At 41.2% G+C, this 21,720-nt stretch overlaps 2 protein-coding genes across 5 annotated transcripts in view; both read right to left on the reverse strand.

Annotated features, from left to right (window-relative positions):
* The window catches only part of LOC129863965 (pyruvate carboxylase, mitochondrial-like), a 115,353-nt gene extending 103,092 nt beyond the window's left edge, over positions 1-12,261 (reverse strand). The window contains exons 1-7 of one of the 2 annotated variants that reach the window (XM_055936451.1): positions 11,927-12,261; positions 5,146-5,287; positions 4,817-5,001; positions 4,544-4,709; positions 4,243-4,388; positions 4,028-4,145; positions 3,786-3,937 (exon numbers count right to left, since the gene is read on the reverse strand). In XM_055936451.1, the coding sequence (XP_055792426.1) occupies positions 3,786-3,937; positions 4,028-4,145; positions 4,243-4,388; positions 4,544-4,709; positions 4,817-5,001; positions 5,146-5,287 (909 nt within the window). In that variant the 5' untranslated portion in view covers positions 11,927-12,261. Of the gene's footprint in view, positions 1-3,785; positions 3,938-4,027; positions 4,146-4,242; positions 4,389-4,543; positions 4,710-4,816; positions 5,002-5,145; positions 5,288-11,458; positions 11,573-11,926 lie in introns of those variants that run through there. The other variant, XM_055936453.1, reaches the window with a different exon arrangement.
* A 3,982-nt stretch (positions 12,262-16,243) lies between these two features.
* LOC129863967 (calmodulin-1) lies at positions 16,244-21,720 on the reverse strand. Of its 3 annotated transcripts, none has more exons than XM_055936455.1 (6): positions 21,313-21,720; positions 19,633-19,663; positions 19,390-19,533; positions 19,089-19,195; positions 18,728-18,863; positions 16,244-17,642 (listed from the first exon to the last, which is right to left on the reverse strand). In XM_055936455.1, the coding sequence occupies exons 1-6, from the start codon at positions 21,313-21,315 to the stop codon at positions 17,614-17,616; spliced, it is 450 nt and encodes a 149-aa protein (XP_055792430.1). In that variant the 5' UTR covers positions 21,316-21,720; the 3' UTR covers positions 16,244-17,613. The 3 variants fall into 3 exon arrangements, with proteins under 3 accessions (XP_055792430.1, XP_055792431.1, XP_055792432.1); XM_055936456.1 differs by lacking the exon at positions 21,313-21,720 and adding an exon at positions 20,911-21,178; XM_055936457.1 differs by lacking the exon at positions 21,313-21,720 and adding an exon at positions 20,177-20,521.

The raw sequence follows: 21,720 nt of genomic DNA on the forward strand, positions 1-21,720 counted from the left end.
GGCAGCTTCATTAAATAGTACCCGCAACACACCAGTCTCAACGTCAACAGTGAAGAGGCGACTCCGGGATGCTGGCATTCTAGGCAGAGTTGCAAAGAAAAAGCCATCTCAGCCTGGCCAATAAAAATAAAAGATTAAGATGAGCAAAAAAAACAGACACACTGCCTAGAAGGTGAGCATCCCAGAGTTGCCTCTTCAGAAAAAAAAATATTTTCGTTTATCACATTTTTATTTGGCGTACTCCCGATGGCATTGCACAAAACCCAGTTTGGGAATACCTGCTCTACAGGATCGGTGTCCCTATAACGGGACGGTTGTTACTAACATGAACTAATATGACTAGAAATGACTTAAGTAACAGCCAACTTCCCAGGACATAGACATGTCTTACATGTGCAGAACGTTTAAATTCTTGTTAATTTAACTGCACTGTCCAATTTTCAGTAGCTATTAGTGAAAAATATACCATGCTATTGTTTGAGGTGAGTGCACAACAAAATAATGTAGCATGCCACTTTGTTTGATACATTCCCCTCTGAAGGTAAATAATGTACTTAGATTCAGTAATCTTGCTCTGATTGGTCATCCTGAGGGTCCCAGAGATAAAATGTAGTATAGTTTGTTTGATCAAATACATTTTTATATTCAAATGTAGGAACTGGGTTCTGAAGTTAGAACCCCTACTGTTTCTGGAGGTGAGGGGACGAGACCGATGGGGCGGGAGCGGGGATGAGACGTGGTAGACACCGGCAGATAGGAACACTTGACTTCCATCACCAATGACAGGTACTGTACATGCAAGCACAACAATTCAGAAACTAATGCAATCTGCTGTTTTAAATATGTCAATGCTGGCTGAGTTGAGAACAAAAATACAGAGGTTTCAGTTGGAGAGTGCATTTGTGTGGGGGGGGTGAGGGTGTAAATTAATTAAATGAGCATGTGGGCTAGAAGAGAAAAGAATGGAAGTAGGAGACCGTATCAAGGCTGTGACCACACCCCTACATGTTCTTAAGAGGCTCTGGGTAGAGCAGTCACCATGGAAATGAGAAAAAAATATTACAAACTAGTTTTGACAGAGATCTCTTTTCATTAGCACTTTCAGTTAAAGTTTTATTTTCTGACCTTATCAAAACTCCTTGTGGTAGCTTTGTAATTGAATGACAACCATTTCTGGGGTTTGAGTAAAAACACTTATCCACCAACTATCAGCCCACAAACACATCAAAATATGTTGAGATTTGTTACTGCTTAAAAATCCTTCTTTAACCCATCAATAAGGGATCATAGCTCCCACCTGTTAAGTCTTATGGAAAGAGCAGGTGTTCTCATAATGTTTTGTACACCCAGTGTACGCGAAGTTCAATTCAGATACAAGAGTGATCCCTATAACCATGTGCATCAATATTCTCATGTTACGGAGGAATTTATTACCCTAGTATTCTAGTGAAAAAAAAAACTATAAAAAAAAAGATTTACTCAAATCCTAACTAAGTTTATCCAAAGCATGTTTCACACTGATATTTTGGTCCACAGCTTACTCCTGAGATAGAGCTGGAACACCCTCTTTAAAATGAAGTTGTAATCAAGTTTCCTAAAATAACCGCAGATGATTAAAGCTTTAAATAACAGATCAAAGTGATCATAAAATTTACTCGTGTCTGGGGAAGGTGCTATATAAAAGGTATATGGGTGAACATTATCCTCCTTAGATAATCATATCTGACAGTCCATGATATCCCACAGGATTGTAGATCAGGAGAATCATTTTAGCATTACAATGTCCTCCACAACTCACTTATAGATAAGACCAAACTAATTCTAATGAAAAATTTGAAAATCTCTGACATGACAAGCTGGACCCTAGTGGAAACGCATGCTGAAAGACTAAACACATCTGATATTTAATCAATGTGCTCATGTGGGAGGAGTCTGTTAGTGAAACACCACTGGCAGGGTTTTGTTTGTTAGGAGAGCAGGTTTCTAGAAGGGCATGCAAAGCCAAATGTTCTCGTCGCCACTCCTCTTCATTCCTCACTGCCATATGATTGAACAGATGGAGGAATTCTGTCCCTCACTCACACCCAATTTCTTTCTCTCTCCCTCACACAGAGACCAATGCTAGTGTAGTCATATTTTCCATTCTGTTAAACTATTGACATAGCAGATGGGTGGGAGACTACTCACTGTAGTGCATGTCTGGGTATCAGGCTGGATGGATGAGTTCACGCAGTTACACAGTGGCCGAGCCCAAATTAATCCACATGCACATCACAGGTCTTTCTACACTCCCTCAAACATACCAAACTAGTCCCACCCCCTGCCTCCCTCTTCCATCCCAAAAAACAGACAGCAAAAAAGGTAATAAAAGCACTTGCAAAATACAGCTAGCTCAAGGGTGCACATGACAGGCACACCAGCTAGTGTACACAACGTCTAATAGCTTATCTCACACAGGATGGGGATATCGGTGGGATGCCACTGACACCAGTAACTGTTTTCAGATCAAAGTAATTGCTTCCACCTCAAGAAAACAAAAGTCAGCTTGATTGCAATCAGGAAATTCTTCAATTGAGTATTGTTGGGATATTTTAGTACAGTGCTGAGCTCTAGTTCGAATCAGAGTTCGATTATTTGTTCCATTGTATTCCCCTCGGGCACAATAGCTGCTCTAACTGCTACATGACTAGGCTATATTCAGTAGCATATATCGCCACGGCGCGCCCCCCCCCCTGGATGCGCTCATAAATGTGCTGCTATAGGCCTACTCACAGAACGTTTCAGAGATCTACTTATGAGGTAGCATGCATGTCATCAAATGCTCGCAGTCAAACAATCAATAATACTGCGCAACTGTTTTTTCCCCTGTGTTTGGTCCAGACTGCCATCTCACCTGCAGCGAACCGCACAACGGTACGAATTGGCTCGGACCGAGACCACCCTTTTTGAGCGATACACCATGCATTGTTTAGTGCGGATAGTGTTCACACCAGTTCAAAGCTACCGAACTAAAGGAGTAAACGCTGTGGTGTGAAAGACCCCTTACAGGTGATATTTATTGGGAGTGGGAGTGGCAGTCTCAACAGTTCACTACTAGTGGCAGCCTCCTCTGGCCATCTGTGTTGTTGAATGCTGCCATCTAGTGTGCCAATTGGTAGACTGCAGGTGGAATTTCTTTCCACTGCTTTAATTAGGCTCCAGTCTTTTACTTTGATCCTTTCTTCCTACCCTGTAGGACACTTATGAATCGAAATGGCTCTGTCTCCAAATCCCTTTCTTAACCTGGAAAGGAATATTGCAGTTTTTCATCCTCCTCCCACATGTCTCCATTGCTTCTATGAGCACAACACAGAATGAGAGCACCCATTTAGAACAGCGCAGAGTAGCTTATAAATGAATTTAAAATACATTGTGCTTTGAGGGCCTTGCTTTCATTACTACAAAAAAATAAATGGAGGACATTTTTCATTATGAGCGGTTTTGAACAAAAGGCCAAGAACGAACAAACTCAGGGTTTCTCAACTTTCATCCTTGATGTTTATGGTGTCATGTCTCTGAGAAGTGCTTTTGCACAATAAAACTCCACTCAATTCAAAAAATGATCATCTGATATTCCATTCAAAACTGCAAATACATAAAGCTCAGCCATTTTATAGGCAGCAGTGCCAAAATTCTAAACACTTAAAAAATGAAAATGACAAAGGAATACAAGGTTTCAGCTCTACACTCCCTATTAAAAGAATGTATCATAAAGTGTGTGTGCGCGCGTGTGTTGCATCCTGTACCTGTCTGGCCAGGTTGACAGAGTCAGCAGTGAGTCTGTCCCGAAGGTGTGGGTCCAGTTGTACAGCCGGGGCGATCTCTACCACCTTCTGGTGCCTCCTCTGGATAGAGCAGTCCCTCTCATACAGGTGGATAACATTACCATACTTATCACCTGGGAGAGATGGGATGACAATGTGATTAGATCTACTGTATACAACCCTTTTAAAAGACTCAACAAAAACAGTCTAGCAAACAAACTCACCCAGGATCTGCACTTCTATGTGTCTGGGTCTCTCAATGAACTTCTCCACAAAAAGAGCACCATTCCCAAACGCAGCCAGGGCCTCAGAGTACGCACGCTGATAGTTCTCCTCCAGCTCCTACACACGTCGACCGATGGGGATCAATAAATCAGCCAGCACAAAGACAAAACACTCAGACTGGAGCCTCTACTTAGGCACAGATATTTCTACTCACCTCGTACTCTTTGACCACCCTCATGCCCCTGCCCCCACCACCGTATGCAGCCTTGAAGATGATGGGAAAGCCATAGGTGTTGGAGAACTCCTGGGCCTCCGATAGGCAAGTGATGGGACCGTCTGTCCCTGGTACAACTGGAACTCCTGGAAGCAAAAAAATCTAACAATATGAGCTTAACTAAACAGTACACAATGTCAGCTGTATGTTTGATGATTTTGCTGAAAAAAATATTTTAACACATGAAACAAACATCCATCAGACAGTCCTGAACATGACAGTGAGTGGGTGTCCGGCCTACCTGCACGGACAGCGATGGATCGAGCCTCCACCTTGTCTCCCATCTTGCGCACCACGTCAGGGGAAGGGCCAATGAAGCGTACCCCAGCATCGACACATGCCTGAGCAAAGTCTGATCGCTCAGACAGGAAGCCATACCCAGGGTGGATTGCATCAACATCATTTTCCTGAGAAAAATAATAAAACGATGTGGAAAAAAAATATAAAGCTGTGATCTTTAAGTGCAGTAACAGTTGGTTCAGAAAAGTTTCAAAAATACATATTCACATCTGACCTTAGCAACTTTGATGATGTCAGGGATGTCCAGGTAGGCAGCCACGGGCGGCAGGCCCTTCCCTATGAGGTAAGCCTCATCTGCCTTCTGCCTGTGCATCTGGCCGGTGTCTTGTTCAGAGTAGACAGCCACTGTCCGGATCCCCAGCTCAGTGCACGCCCGGAACACACGGATGGCAATCTCACCTACAAGTAGTTGGATTACTCAGCTGTGATCATGCAGTCTCAGGAAAATGTAATCATGTGGTGAGAGGAAACTAGCTACAACAATTTGGCTGACATTTATGTTTTAGTGTCAGAATTACCAAGGTGGGAGAATTGTTACGGTACCTCTATTGGCCACCATGACCTTTTTGATGGGCTTGTATTCCAGTGTCTGAGGGGAGTGGTGGGTGGTGCGGGACAGGCAGCATGCCCTCCTGACAGCCAGTAGCCCCAGGGCCGAACGCATACCGCCAACGTGCAGCAGCATCTTCACACAGGAAGGGTGTGGTTAAGGAGTAAACAGACAACCCATGCATGATGCAACACAGGTCCTGACCTACATACGTATGGAGACTGACTTAACGGACAGTAAACATGGAAAACTTGTCAAGGCGATAAGATGCACTCAGGCTTATTTTATCTAACACTTCCTTTTGCTTTACCTTGGAAGGAATTTGGGAATACTAGATACCTGACTTACCTGTAGAAATATCAGTTGTATCTAAAAACATTTGCGCCAAACATTTGTTTTTGCCTTAAGTGTACTTCACTGCATTTATACTTGAGATATCACATTTCAACAGTAAAAGTAACTTTTTATATAAAAAAATATATACAAAATAAAATTGCTGGAGGATGTCTTTAACCTCTATTACAGTACACTCTGGCCTAACTCTCCATAACAAGTGACTAAACAAGGCATTCATGTGTATCCCACGGGTCAGTAACAGGAAGTGGAATTTAAAGAAATAGTTTGGTAAACACTTTCCATCTGAACAAATAGTGACTGACTGAACACAGCAGGGGTGGAAGCTCCATGGGACCCAGATGGGAAAGAGTAAAACATTCCAATGCAGAGGACCTGTAGAGGAGATCAATTAGGCAATACTTGATTCATTAGAAAAGCCCAAGGGGAAATTAAATCGGGTTTGAACTTGAACGTAACAGTAATTAAATATAAAATTGTTGAATGTCCAACTGCCTCTACTAACACGCCACCCTAGCACACAAATCAATCCAAACCCTTCAGAGTATCCGAAGAGTGTTGGCCTGTTGATGTGAATTTCATGAGACTGGTCCGCCGATACAGCAGCATTAGTGACCTCTAGTAACTCCAGCATAACACAAAGCTCAGTTGTCCATGGTCCGACCACCAGTTCCACAGATCAAGGAAATACCTCATCTGTATAAGTAGTAGTCACATGAACAGGCTAACTGTTCAACACTAAGATGCGGATATGGTGTGATACACCAAAATTCAATCCAAACACTAAAAATCCTAGGTGTAACAGTATAACTTTAAACCGTCCCCTCGCCCCGACACGGGCGCGAACCAGGGACCCTCTGCACACATCCATGACGGTCGCCCACGAAGCATCGTTACCCATCGCTCCACAAAGGCCACGGCTCTTGCAGAGCAAGGGGCAACACTACTTAAGTCTCAGAGCAAGTGACGTAATTGATTGAAATGCTACTAGCGCATACCCGCTAACTAGCTAGCCATTTCACATCCGTTACTCACCCCCCCTTTCAACCTGCTCCTTTTCCGCAGCAACCAGTGATCCGGGTCACGGCACCAATGTAACAGTATAACTTTAAACCGTCCCATCGCCCCGACACGGGCGCGAATCAGGGACCCTCTGCACACATCAACGACGGTTGCCCACGAAGCACGGTCGTTACCCATCGCTCCACAAAGGCCGAGGCTCTTGCAGAGCAAGGGGCAACACTACTTAAGTCTCAGAGCAAGTGACGTAATTGATTGAAATGCTACTAGCGCGTACCCGCTAACTAGCTAGCCATTTCACATCCGTTACATAGGCATAAACAGCAATGGCAGGAGCAAGAGACTGAAAAGCCATATCATGTTCAGTACTTTGTGATCCCAAATATAGGACATCAAATGTAAAAGTCAGTATCATACGGGCACTTCATTATAGCTGTACCTGCACTGCACGTTGAAAACGAAACAGATTAGGCCAAAACCAAACAAAATACTGCACAAGCGCACATTGCATTAACAGGTTCAAAGGTTAAAAAAAATACAAATGCAGTTTGCAGGAATGCTCTTGATGTCAGATTCCCTTGATAACAAATATTTGTTTTGCCATGTGGACAAATGATACCATTTATTATGAAATTCTCATGGCACTGTCATGTTGGCATTAGAATAAAACCAAACAATAAGAAATCCCTAACCATTTTAACCCTAACCTAGCACATTACTGCAAGTGACATCCTTTATTTATAACATTCTCAATAAAAGCAGGTGAATGAACCTAAGACTTCACTATGTTCCCATGAATAGAAATGACTTGAAAATAAAGCAAAAGGAAAGAGCAGAGGGAGCAGAGTTGGCACAAAAAAAGTAAAGGAGGCTAGTCTGAGGCTGGATGAATGGAAGTGGGCCAAATGAAACAGGATATTCTTGTCGACATTCCTCTGGTCCAATCATTTGAGAGACATGTTAAAAGGCAGCTTATTGTAATATAGCCTAATACATTGTCTTCAACTGTAATTTGACCTGTCAACCATTTCTACCCAGTTTCCTCCTTACAACAATGAGCTACAAACATATTTCAATGTGTTCTGTATTCAGGCTGACAGGGTGTGTTTATGGCTTAATGAGGGCTCTGGAGAAAGTCTGGCACAAAGGACCTCATATCAGGCTGACCTTGTTGAACAGCCTCTCCATTTTCACCTAAAGTGTTTTCTTTCCAGACAAGAGATATAGCCCAGCCCTCACATTGTAAAACGTGATGGCTACTGTAATAAGTTGAATACCTAATGAGTTAATACTACATAGAACTTTCATTGAGTTTCAGGGATTGATATTAAGGTGTTGCACTATTGCCTGGGGAAAGTAAATTGAGCAGTCCCATTTGGGCAGGTAACTGAAAACAACCAAACTGCAAAGAATTCCAGTAGCCTAAACCAGACCTTTCTGGTTCATCCTATTGTATTAGGTGAAAGGCAATTTATGGCGGTCAAGCAAGTTTAGCTTGGTATGAGATTTTTACTGATTACTGGAATTCTTAGCATTTGGGTTATCAGTTTCAAATTCCTTCCCCATGTGTAGGTGAAAGGCAGGCTGTATGGCACTTCTGTATGCAAATAGCTAATTTACTTTTTCGACCAAGTGTTATAATCGTCAGGCAACCCAAAAAATAATATAACATATAGACTCCCAACTTACCGATGGGCAAGTCCCTTTCAGAATGTAACGTCAATCCCTGTGACAAACCAACCTAAAGCATAGGCCTAGGTCCCTAGTGACATTCTGAGGCTTCACTAACACCATTTCACTGTTCTTACCCAAATATTGCCAATATGTCACTCAAATACATTGGCCAAAACATGGCCATCAATACCCTGATCACTTTGAAAATGGGCCATGACAGGCAGAACAAGATGGTTTACATATTCCATAAAATCAGTCTACATGTAGGCAAGCTTAGTCTCTGTGCTGGTCTTTAACCACTACACAGACATACCAGAGTGGTGAGACAATATACTAGAACATGTTGGGGCAATTAATTGGTCTTAAAAGCAGATGACTGATCACGCATAAAAACACTCAGTTCAACAAAAACTGATGTGGCATATAGTAAAAGGTTACCAGTAGGCTGATAACAAAGTTGTAGCCTGTTTACTACCATCATTACAGAAGTTTCATTTTATTCAATTTAGAGGCTGAATCCTAAACATTCTGGAACACAGTAGCCAAGACATAGGCTACTTGTGTTGATAGCACTGAATAGAACCAGAGTGCAAGTGTAGCAAGTTGAGGTTGTTGTTGGGTAAACAACCCCACCATGCAGTTATAAACATACATGAGGTATGGAAGCGGTGTTGAAGAAACAAAGCCTCAACTTTATCAACTCATCTAGAACAGATCCGACATGCTCTTCACAACAAACACCTACATTCAACAATTCATTTTAGATTCTGGAAACATGGTGAGTAGGTGAAACGCCTTTTATTTTCTTCACGATTTGCCCGCAATAATCTTTACTGTAACTACACAATTGTAGTACAAGGAGTCAATGTCGTAGACTACCATTAAACATATGAGATTGACCTGACCTAATAGAAGTGTTGCAGGAAGCCTGCCTTTGACATGGTAGCTGGACAGATTTCTGCAACAATAATTCCTGCTCAATTAAGCAATATTTGCCAAAGAGACATTTTCAAACGTCAAAAGATCAAAGCTTGAGTGGAGTACAATGACATGTTGCATAGATCCAGCTATATGAAATAGGAAAAGTGCACTTTTTTTTAACCAAACCTGCAGTCTGGATGTAAATGGCATGTTATAGAAGAGTCCACACACTATTGGTTTTGAAAAATGTACCCCAACCAGCGATGGACTTCCTTATGCTCATTCTGCAGTGCCAGGGAGTGGATTAAACAATAAAAGCTCCAAAAACACCCAAGTAACTCATTTTAGAACTGCAACGCTCTCAGTAGTGATTCAGGTCTTTAGATGTTGTACATATGTGTGATTCCAAACTTCAGCCGCAACGTTATATACCATTTTGTGCGACTCAAGCCATACTTTTCCGAGTCCTCACGCGACACAGAAGTGTCACAAGTGGATAGGGGAAATCCCGCGAATGGCACAAAATGGAATATATCATTGCAGATATTGCTCGGAATGACAATTTCACATACAACTACAAGACCTGCATCACTATACTGAGAGCATTGCTGTTTCTAGAAGGATGCATTTAGGTGTTTTTGGAGCTTTTGTGCATGTTTTATTCACGCCCTGGCACTGCAGAACAAGCAAAAATTAGTTAATCGAAGTTCAAGTAAAATTGCAAAAAAAGTCTGGACTCTTCTATAACATGCCATTTACATCCAAAATACAGATTTTTTTCTTCAATGTCAAAATGTAAAGTTAACTTCTCCTTTAAAGGGATACTTCTAGATTTTGGCAATGAGGAAAGTGCAGTTTGAAGTTGCTAACTACCACAGACATAAAAATGTTATCCACTAGGTCATCCGACTGGGAAAGTAGATAAAGGCTTCATTGCCAAAATCCCAAAGTATGCTGTTGAAGGGATTGATCAGCCGGAATCACACTTAAGACAGTACATGCAAATACACTGCAGGTGGAAAACAAAAAGGCTAGCACGAAGAGCATGCCATATTTGAACGTAGTCTCTTTCCCAGCGATGTGTTTAGTAAGCTGTAAGCCTGGCAAGGGTAACTTGAACCTAGGCCTAAATGCCATCGGCAACCATGACTTTCAAAAACCAAGTCTAGCAATGTTGCAGACTGAAAATGTAGGGACAGCTATAGTCCCAAAGATAGTTTTGTATTGACAAACCTATATATCCCATCTGTTGCAAAATGTACATAAAATTTGAACTACCCATTGTCAGCTGATTTCTGCCTGTGGAAATTTATCCACAGGAAAGTATTATTAAACCAACTTCAAAATGCAGGTGTCTGTGTGGCTATTATGACTTGTCACCTACGGCACCTTAGGTGACAAGACAGAAGTACCCTTCATGTATGCGTACTAACTGAAGTCTTGCAGGTATTTACATGGTTTTGCACATGTGCCAGGTGATAGAAATATCAATGGCAGTAACAGCACGCTATAAAGTTCGGTAAGTAATTCTATTGCTATTCACTATTGCTATGGCTATTTTCTCAATTTTGACCCGAATAAAGACAACCCGGACAGACAACCAGCAGAGTAAGTACAAATGTGATTTTGTGCAACAATCTGATTTGTAAGTAAACTTCAAGTATTTGCAGTGCTTTATTTCAGTTCAGAAACAGTGTGGTTAGAGCCCTGAATGCTGAATGGCTGAAAGCTGTGGTATATCAGACCATATACCACAAGTATGACAAACATTTTTTTTTACTGTTCTGATTACATTGGTAACTAGTTTATAATAGCAGTAAGGCATCTCGGGGGTTTGCGGTATATAGCCAATATACCATGGCCAATACCAGAAAGCTGGTATCACAGTCGGATTTATTAGGCATGGACAGCAGTTGGTAAGATACGAAAAAAGTAGAAACCATAAGGAAATGTCACAATAGATGGTTGGGACACTAATGCACAATAAAGGCTATGCCACCGCAGTGTTCTTCAGACTGGTCCTGCATACCCAAGCCAAGGTTCTGGCCTGCACCTCGGACTTGTCTACACACCTCATGGGTCACGAGGACAATAATTGAAAAACACTGCTCGGTCTATATCAGAATGAGTCAACAAGAGTCCAAAAGTAATACGTTGTTGCATGCTATAAACTAGATTTTATAAGAGAAACCTTTCCAGACATTCCCACAGATACAACATGCACATTAATTAACCTGTCTAGACAGTTGCTGTTCCACTGAACTCTTGACCGATTCACCAGTCCTTGGTGCAACAAAGTCAAGGTTCTTCACTGATAGATAGAGCAAACAAACCAACCTCAATCAATGTTCTCACGTTTGACGTCCATTCGGTGTATTATTTGTCAGTCAGAAGATAGCGAATATGTGCATTACTAGTTTTTACTGGAGTCCAAAAGCGCATTGTCGCGGATATTTCTAAATGGCTAGCTATGTGGAAATGTCATCATTATTTATTTATTTGGGGGGGGGGGGGGGGGGGGGGGGGGGGGTCGTCGGCTGCATTGTCCACTTTTGCTCGGTGCTTAGTATGCAGCCACCTCACAGCCAACTAACTTGGCATGCAGAAAGGGCTACAGTAGCTGGCATAGCTAACTAGCTACCTAGCCAACCAACTGTGAACTAACTAGTTAGCGGCTCTGGACCTGCATGTAAAAACATAGTTAGATGGATGGATATTGGCCAACTACCACGGGATAAGCAACAAAAACAACCCCCAAATTGTCTATTTTTCTCCAAGACTTGTAATGCAAAAATAAAAACTTACCTTACGGTCTCAAGTCTACAGTAGAACGCGAGAATCACTGAGGCTTTAAAGTCTCTCAGCTAATGTTCAGTGGCTATCTGACATTAGCATGGGTGTTGGTGTGGCGCTTTTGACTGTCACTGGCAGTTCGGTCTTCTCTTCAATCCGCGTAATTTGATCTAGCTGGGTACTGTGGTCTACCTCAGTGCATGTGGCTTTTCTGATTTTTCTGTGCACCCTAGCTAACTGTCCTCCTTGTTGGCTGAAGAAAGTCTGGTGTTAGAATGACTAGCTAGCTGTCTATTGAGATAAGACATTTAAACCCATTCAACGACTCGCCCACCCCTTGGCTACCTGCTATTGGTTAGCTTGTTCATTACGTCAATTTAGTTTCAAGGGGTGTATTCTTTCCACTGATTCTGTTGTAAAACGTTTCGCAAACGAAACGAAACATGGAGAGACTTACCTAAATTTGTCCAATAGAAATTCTCCTTTAAGTTTCAAAACGTAACGTTTTGCAACTGTTTGTTCTAAGGATTACACCCCTGGCTAATGTTTGGAATTAATGTGTGCTATTCGTAATACCCGACGTCAATCAATACACACACGCACCTGTTCAGCTATTGGTTGACGGGGTAGAGGAATTGTGCAAGGGGTTTATCATAAAACAGCCAGCTAATACCACACAGCACTGTGAAACACAAATGGTGATTTTTTTTGAGTAATTATAACATTGCACTGTTATTCATTCTACATTAAAAAAAGATGTACAGTGCATTCAAAGTTCTCAGAACCCTTCACTTATTCTACATTTTGTTACATTACAGCCATATTCTAAAATGGATTAAATAGTAATTTTCCCCCATCAATCTTCACACAATACCCCATAATCACAAAGCAAAAACTGTTTGAATTTTTTGCAAATATCATATTTACACAAGCATTCAGACTCTTTACTCAGTACTTTGTTGAAGCACCTTTTGTAGCGATTACAGCCTCGAGTCTTCTTGGGTATGAAGCTACAAGCTTGGCACACCTGATTTGGGGAGTTTATTCCATTCTTCTCTGCAGATCTTCTCAAGCTCTGTCAGGTTGGATGGTGAGAGCTGCTGCCCAGCTATTTTCAGGTCTCTCCAGAGATGTTCGATCGGGTTCAAGTCCGGGCTCTGGCTGGGCCACTCAAGGACATTCAGAGACTTGTCCCATAGCAACTTCTGCGTTGACTTTGCTGTGTGCTTAGGGTCGTTGTCCTGCTGGAAGGTAAACCTTCGCCCCAGTCTGAGTTTCTGAGCGCTCTGTAGCAGGTTTTCATCAATGATCGCTCTGTACTTTGCTCTGTTCATCTTTCCATCGATCCTGGCTAGTCTCCCAGTCCCTGCCACTGAAAAACATCACCACAGCATGATGCTGCCACCACCATGCTTCACCGTAGGACTGGTGCCAGGTCTCCACCAGAAGGGACGCTTGGCATTCAGGCCAAAGAGTTCAATCTTAGTTTCATCAGACCAGAGAATCTTGTTTCTCATAGTCTTAGAGTCTTTAGGTGCCTTTTGGCAAACTCCAAGCAGGCGGTCATGTGCCTTTTACTGAGGAGTGGCTTCCGTCTGGCCACTAACATAAAGGCCTGATTGTGGAGTGCTGCAGAGATGTTTGTCCATCTAGAAGGTGCTACCATCTCCACAGAGAGCTCTGTCAGTGACTATCAGGTTCTTGGCCCTTCTTCCCTGATTACTCAGCTTGGCCGGGCGGCCAACTCTAGGAAGAGTCTTGGTGGTTCCAACTTTCTTCCATTTAAGAATGATGGAGGCCACTGTGTTCATGGGGACCTTCCATGCTGCAGACATTTTTTGGTGCCCTTCCCCAGATCTGTCCCTCGTCACACTCCTGTCTCGGAGCTCTACGGACAATTCCTTCAACCTCATGGCTTGGTTTTGCACTGACATGCACTGTCAACTGTGCATGTGTCTGCTCAAACGGTCAGAAACAGACTCCATGAGGGTAGTATGAGGGCCCGACGTCCACAGTTGGGGGTTGTGCTTACAGCCCAACACCGTGCAGGACGTTTGGCATTTGCCAGAGAACACCAAGATTGGCAAATTCGCCACTGGCGCCCTGTGCTCTTCACAGATGAAAGCAGGTTCACACTGAGCACATGTGACAGACGTGACAGTCTGGAGATGCCGTGGAGAACGTTCTGCTGCCTGCAACATCCTCCAGCATGACCGGTTTGGAGGTGGGTCAGTCATGGTGTGGGGTGGCATTTCTTTGCGGGGCCGCACAGCCCTACATGGGCTCGCCAGAGGTAGCTTGACTGCCATTAGGTACCGAGATGAGATCCTCAGACCCCTTGTGAGACCATATGCTGGTGCAGTTGCCATGGGTTCCTCGTAATGCAAGACAATGCTAGACCTCATGTGGCTGGAGTGTGTCAGCAGTTCCTGCAAGAGGAAGGCATTGATGCTATGGACTGGCCCGCCCGTTCCCCAGACCTGAATCCAATTGAGCACATCTGGGACATGTCTCGCTCCATCCACCAACGCCACGTTGCACCACAGACTGTCCAGGAGTTGGCGGATGCTTTAGTCCAGGTCTGGGAGGAGATCCCTCAGGAGACCATCCGCCACCTCATCAGGAGCATGCCCAGGCGTAGGGAGGTCATACAGGCACGTGGAGGCCACACACACTACTGAGCCTCATTTTGACTTGTTTTAAGGACATTACATCAAAGTTGGATCAGCCTGTAGTGTGGTTTTCCACTTTAATTTTGAGTGTGACTCCAAATCCAGACCTCCATGGGTTGATACATTTGATTTCCATTGATAATTTTTGTGTGATTTTGTTGTCAGCACATTCAACTATGTAAAGAAAAAAGTATTTAATAAGAATATTTCATTCATTCAGATCTAGGATGTGTTATTTTAGTGTTCCCTTTATTTTTTTGAGCAGTGTATATACAGGTGTGTGCCATTCCAAATCATGTCCAATCAATATAATTTACCACAGGTGGACTCCAGTCAAGTTGTAGAAACACCTCAAGGATGATCAATGGAAACAGGATGCACCTGAGCTCAATTGAGTCTCATAGCAAAGGGTCTGAATACTTATTTAAATAAGATGTGTTTTTTTTAATACATTTGCAAAAATGTATAAAAACCTGTTTTCATTTTGTCATTATGGGGTATTGTGTTTAGATTGAGGGGGAAAAAAATTAATCAATATTAAGATAAGGCTGTAACGTAACAAAATGTGGAAAAAGCCAAGGGGTCTGAATACATTCCAAATGCACTGTATACTTCTGGTATTCATTACGCATTGAAAAGATCCTTAGGATTTGTAAAGTCTCTAGTTACCAGGTTAGCATTCTGTGTGTGTCCTCCGACCCTGGCCAATAGACATACATAATTGATTTTCAACTAGGTACAGACCGTAAACACAAGATGCACTACTATTGCACAGTAAACATTGCCAACTAAAGATATTTTTGCAAATGTGCAACTAAACGTTGTGATATTAAAACTTGACAGAATAGAGATACTAAATACTGTCTGTCCATATTCTTGATTGACAATTCTAACACTTGCTTTCATTGCACAGTACGAGTATACAGTGCATTCAGAAAGCATTTCCACCGCTTGACTTTTTCCACATTGTTACAGCCTTATTCTAAACTGGTTGAAGCCTCAAGTCTTCTTCGGTATGAAGCTACAAGCTTGGCACGCATGATTTGGGGAGTTTATTCCATTCTTCTCTGCAGATCTTCTCAAGCTCTGTCAGGTTGGATGGTGAGAGCTGCTGCCCAGATATTTTCAGGTCTCTCAAGAGATGTTCGATCGGGTTCAATATCTGACCTTCCATGCTGCAGACATTTTTTGGTACCCTTCCCCAGATCTGTCCCTAGTCACAATCCTGTCTTGGAGCTCTACAGACAATTCCTTCAACCTCATGGCTTGATTTTGCACTGACATGCACTGTCAACTGTGGGACCTTATATATAAATATACACACACACACACAGGTGTGTGCTCCATTCCAAATCATGTCCAATCAATATAAATTACAACAGGTGGACTCCAGTCAAGTTGTAGAAACACCTCAAGGATGATCAATGGAAACAGGATAAATCTGAGCTCAATTTCAAGTCTCATAGCAAAGGGTCTGAATACTTATGTAAACAATATATCTGAAAACCTATTTTTGCTTAGTCATTATGGGGTATTGTGTAGATTGATGAGAAAAAACATTACATTTTAGAATAAGGCTGTAACATAACAAAATGTCAAAAGTCAAGGGGTCTGAATACTTTTTAAATGCACTGTAAATATAAGGCAGGAATCTTGGTATAGAAACACTGGTCTAAGAGTTGAATTAGCAATGGAATGCATAATCTCTCATTCTCCTCCAAATAACTCCACTTTAAAGGGCAGGGGAAAGAACATGACAACTAAACTGGCAAAGTCTTCAGCATAGATCATTAACAGAAAGAGAACATTTATGGACAGTAAAAAAGTAAACTGAGGAATGGGAGGGGAAACCTAAAATATGGATGACATGAAATGTTGTCGAGTTAAATATGCAATATGGTATGATCAGAGAGGTAGGACAGCGACAACACAGACCATGACTTCAATCACACACAAGTTCAGTACAAAACCACAAGTAGCAGGCTCTCAAACTTGTATTCACCCTTCCACAGATAACATTTTCAAAAAAAGACCGGGAAATGTATTTTCTTGTACAGGGTTCCTTTAAAACCACAATTACAAAGGTGAGTGGCATTTTCTTGGGGAATGAATATCCTAATAGTACATGAAATTGTTCAGAGCAGGGTTGAAGTTAATTGCCACTTATGTCATAACCATTGAAAAACTGTAATGCCTTACATCTTTACGCATAAGTGAAATGTACATGAAATCATTACTTGATTGTTAAAATAGCATAAATCATTTCAAACGAGACTGGTGGTGCTGAACAGAAAGACCAGGGGCATATTCATTAGGGAAACCAATTAACATTAATTCCCACACAAGTTGTTCTGTTTGCAGTTTAATCAAAAACATTTTGCAACAAAATCAGCATAATGAACACGCCCCAGCTCTAGCATAAGAAAATGTCAGGACATAATGGAGATATGCATACAGCACTGCACAGGGGAGTCCTTGGACAACCATTTCTGCTATACCCACATTTACATAAAGAAATTCACCAAAACATGCGCATACACACATGAAGTACATTACGGTCCATTTTATTGTTAAAATTGTGTCACCTTCATCATGTTAATCTTTTGCACTTTAAAAGATAGCAAATATCTACAACCGTAAATTGCACGAGGATAGCCCATGTAATAAACAAAAAGCAATGCAAGCAGAGTAGCACAAAAATATTCTCAAAGTAACACAGCATGCATTTCTCTTCCCGTATATATTTTAGCTTGAAATTGTTCACGTTTGTTTCGACAATTTTAGTATATGTTCATGTAAATAAATATTTTACTTGAGAGAAAACAGAAAATGTCAGAGAAAAGAGCATAAGAGAGGAACAATGAAAGAAAACAGATTATGCAGATGAGTCTGAATCAAGCGAAATGGACAAAGGGGGAAAGCAACCAAATGCAAAGCAAAAAAAGAAATAGGACAGTCGAGTGTAGACAGTGAGTGTGTTGCCCACTGTTTGATCTTGTGGTGAAGGGTTCTTTTGGGTTTATGGTATTATTTTGCCGTCATCATCTGCACAAATTCTGAAAGACAAGATTGGAACCAACATTTGGAGGAGGACGGAGGAGGCATACATTGGCAAATGGTTCTACATTCTTTACATTCTATAAGATACCACTTGTGTCTTAGCTGACAGGTGAACGACACACGGCACAAGAGGAACCCAAAGAACAGCTGAACCCAAAAATGTGGCCTAATGTGTCTCCAAAATATCAAGCACGGAAGAAATGCAATACCCAACAGGAATTGAGCCTGACCATATTTGAGACAGTGATTTAAAGTTTATTTTATTACAAATATTTGGGAGCCATCTCCACAACCATGAGTTAACGGAATTAGACTGCGAATTGATGTGCAAGTTTTTGAAAGGGCTGTTCATTAGTATCACAAATAATTGTGGTATAATGCCATGTTTAATTTTTCATCAGCACTGTATTCTGTTATCCTTGCCTCGAGTGGTGGTTGAAAGCAAGGCTGAGGACACTTCGATATCGTGATGTGAAAATCAAATGTATTTCTGCAGCTGCCTGCCATTCATTACGTTCTTCAATGTTTTACCTTTTCATGAGCATGGCCCGACAGTTTGCTCCATCTGTGCACAGTTCATAATATGGAGCCATTTTCCAAACATTTAATTACTGCAATATAACTTGCAGTGACATTTGTTGCCTTTTAAAACCATTAAACAGGATAACAAATTACACAAAATGGACACTAGGAAATATAAGTAGAAGAGCAACGCCTGTCTAACAGAAGGATTACCAACACTGATATGATTAAATGGAATGTGGTGGTCAAAAATAAATGTTCCTTTTTACAGTAACAATTGACTCAGCCACTCCATCTTGCCCAAACAGAAGATTGAGAACAACGTTGTCTAACTGCAGCACTAATACATAAAACAATCTGCTTTATATATTGCTATGACGACAAAACAAGGCAAGCTAGAATGCATGTTGCTGAATGGACTAAATTGGGCGACAGCATTTGTTTTGTACTTTTCTTGGCTTTTCTTGTGAATGGACAATTAAATTGTCTGACTAATATACAATGTTGTTCAGGTTAACATAAGTGTAAGACTAGATAGAGAGAAGACTGGAAAACTGACCTTCGTAGTTGACCTGTCCATCTCCATCGATATCAGCCTCCCGGATCATCTCATCCACCTCCTCGTCTGTCAGTTTCTCACCGAGGTTTGTCATAACGTGACGCAGCTCTGCAGCACTGATATAGCCGTTACCGTCCTGCAACAAGAAATTGATTCATTTTTTGGGTTTGAATTTATTGTTAACTAACATGCGGATCTTATTACTGAATATGAAAAGAAAAATAATTATGAATTTTGAAACTCTGGAGAAGTTTGAGACAGAGCTATTGGGAGTTATGAAACGCATTGGTTAATATTTGCACTACTATGACTTGCCACGTTAAGATAATCGAAAAGTCTTCCATTCCTCAGTTTAGCTGACCTTGTCAAAGACTCTGAAAGCTTCTCTGATTTCCTCCTCACTGTCAGTGTCCTTCATCTTCCTCGCCATCATGGTCAGGAACTCAGGGAAGTCAATGGTTCCATTTCCTGTGGATTACAGAAAAATGCTGTCACAGGAACGTTTTTATTTTTTTTACAATGTAGTAGGTCTTTCATCCCAATCAGATATTGCATCAGAACATTATCAACACCCTCCATTGTGTGCATAGTCTGCGTTTGTGTGTGTTAATCTGAGGGGGAGAGATGGAGAGCATTTGTGCTAGTGTTTGTAAGTCTCTCACCATCAGCATCCACCTCATTTATCATGTCCTGCAGCTCGGCCTCTGTGGGATTCTGTCCCAGCGAGCGCATCACTGTGCCCAGCTCTTTGGTGGTGATGGTGCCATCTCCATCTTTATCGAACAGCGAGAAGGCTTCTTTGAACTCTGAATGAAAAAAATGTAGAAGGTCACTCTCCACATCCATAATGCTGACTAAAGCATCTAAACTCCTTGGTAAGGTTTGAGCAAATACAACCATCTTACCAGCAATTTGTTCCTCTGTCAGTTGATCTGCCTGAAAGCAAAAAACTATATAATGAATGACACCTTTTGATTTTGGATTCCCCTTTTTTGCACTTGAAGAAACTATACCTAATTTCTTTCAAATGCCACCCACAATATTCTAACCCAATAGTAAATACCATATATAAATCATAGGCTGCATAAAAATTACCCAGGAAAAGGTATAAGTAACGAGCGTTAGCTACTATGTAGAACACATGGCTATCTATCTATACATCCTTCTTCAGTTGCAACATCGCATTGTTAGCTAGCTAGCGTGCTAGCAAGTGATGTTCTGTCTAAAAATGATTCCGTCTTGCACCATATTTGCCCCAATGTTTGATCAGGCTGCCGTACAGTGCCCTAGAAAGCAACACATTGGATCAGGGGATATCCCACTGGAACTGAAATTAGCCAGAACAATATATAGTAACGTTGCTTCACCAAGTTCGGAAGACATTGAAGAAGCTAACGTTAGATTACAACACGTTGAGGAACCCAACTGTTAAATAGACACAATGCTAACCGACAAATTCCAGATGTTACGTTCATGTCTAGAAGCGATCCAGCTCAAATCAAATTTTATTTGTCACATACACATGGTTAGCAGATGTTAATGCGAGTGTAGCGAAATGCTTGTGCTTCTAGTGCTGACAATGCAGTAATAACCAACGAGTAATCTAACAATTCCACAACTACTACCTTATACACACACAAGTGTAAAGGGATAAAGAATATGTACATAAAGATATATGAATGAATGGTGGTACAGAACGGCATAGGCAAGATGCAGTGGATTTTATAGAGTACAGTATATACATATGAGATGAGTAATGTAGGGTATGTAAACATATTAAGTGGCATTGTTTAAAGTGGCTAGTGTTACATTTTTACATAATTTCCATCAATTCCCAGCTTTAATAAAATTTACGTAAAAAATAATATTTTAGCTAACCCTAACCAAATTATCCTAACCTGTTACTTTAATTTACCGAACCTCCTGCATAAATTATCCTAGTTTGTTACGAAAAGTCACATTGGACGTTAATTTGAAGAACGCTAGATACTTTCTAGCCATGACCAGTTCTCAGGTCCAGCTAGCTAGTATTAACTACCTGGCTAGCCAAAATAGTCAACTACACCAAACGAGTTAACTAGCGACTGTATAGGTAAATTAACTAGCCTGGAACACTATCGAATGTTAATGTGGAACAAAGACGCCAGCAAAGGTGGATAGTTTTGACAAACAGCCATACTAACTTTAGCTAACGTTACAGTAGTTAGTTTCCTCGTCGTAGCGGAACTAGCTGTCTGTGTCGGACACAACTAACATTAACCTTATTAACGACTGGATTGACGCAGATCTAACTAGCTACCACATTGATAATACATGCAATTAACGTTACTGTATCTCTTTAGCCATCATCATAATGTTGTGAGTAACCAACAGTCTGCTGTGCTTAGCTAAATAGCTAATCAATCGCCCAGTTAGAAAACAACCAACCAACACATTAGCTAGCCATGTAGTGTAGCTTGCTAGCCAGCTAGCTAGATTGCTCTAGTACTGTACCTGGCTAAACAAATGACATGCATTTGTTTAGCCAATTATATTCATCCAAAATGTGTATTTAATAAAAAAAATAATAAGTAAAGGGAACTTACCATTTTGATATGTTGATTTGATCGTACTATCTACTGTACCTAACAACGACTTTGTAAATATGATAATCAAATTTTGTAGTCCTACGCGCCCTTTGCCGCTTCAAATTGTGTATCAATCCGCTTTGGTTTAGATTTTAAACAGGACACTGCACTCCCTAGCAACTATGGTGTCCGCGCACCGAATATATCTATAAATATATATATTTGTTTTTCAAGATCGAGCGGCACAATTTTGATTTATCTGCAACGTGGACTATTCTCAATGTTATCCTTCACGTAAAAGTCAAGTTTTAAAGTATCCAATCGTCGAAAACTTTTGTATTTGAAAACCAACTACATAATTCTCTATTTCCTATTTATTTGGAAATTTAATTTCTCTCATGTCTTTGTATGAACTAGCCCAGGACG

This window comes from Salvelinus fontinalis, chromosome 10 (assembly GCF_029448725.1).
Source record: "Salvelinus fontinalis isolate EN_2023a chromosome 10, ASM2944872v1, whole genome shotgun sequence".
NCBI lineage: Eukaryota > Metazoa > Chordata > Actinopteri > Salmoniformes > Salmonidae > Salvelinus > Salvelinus fontinalis.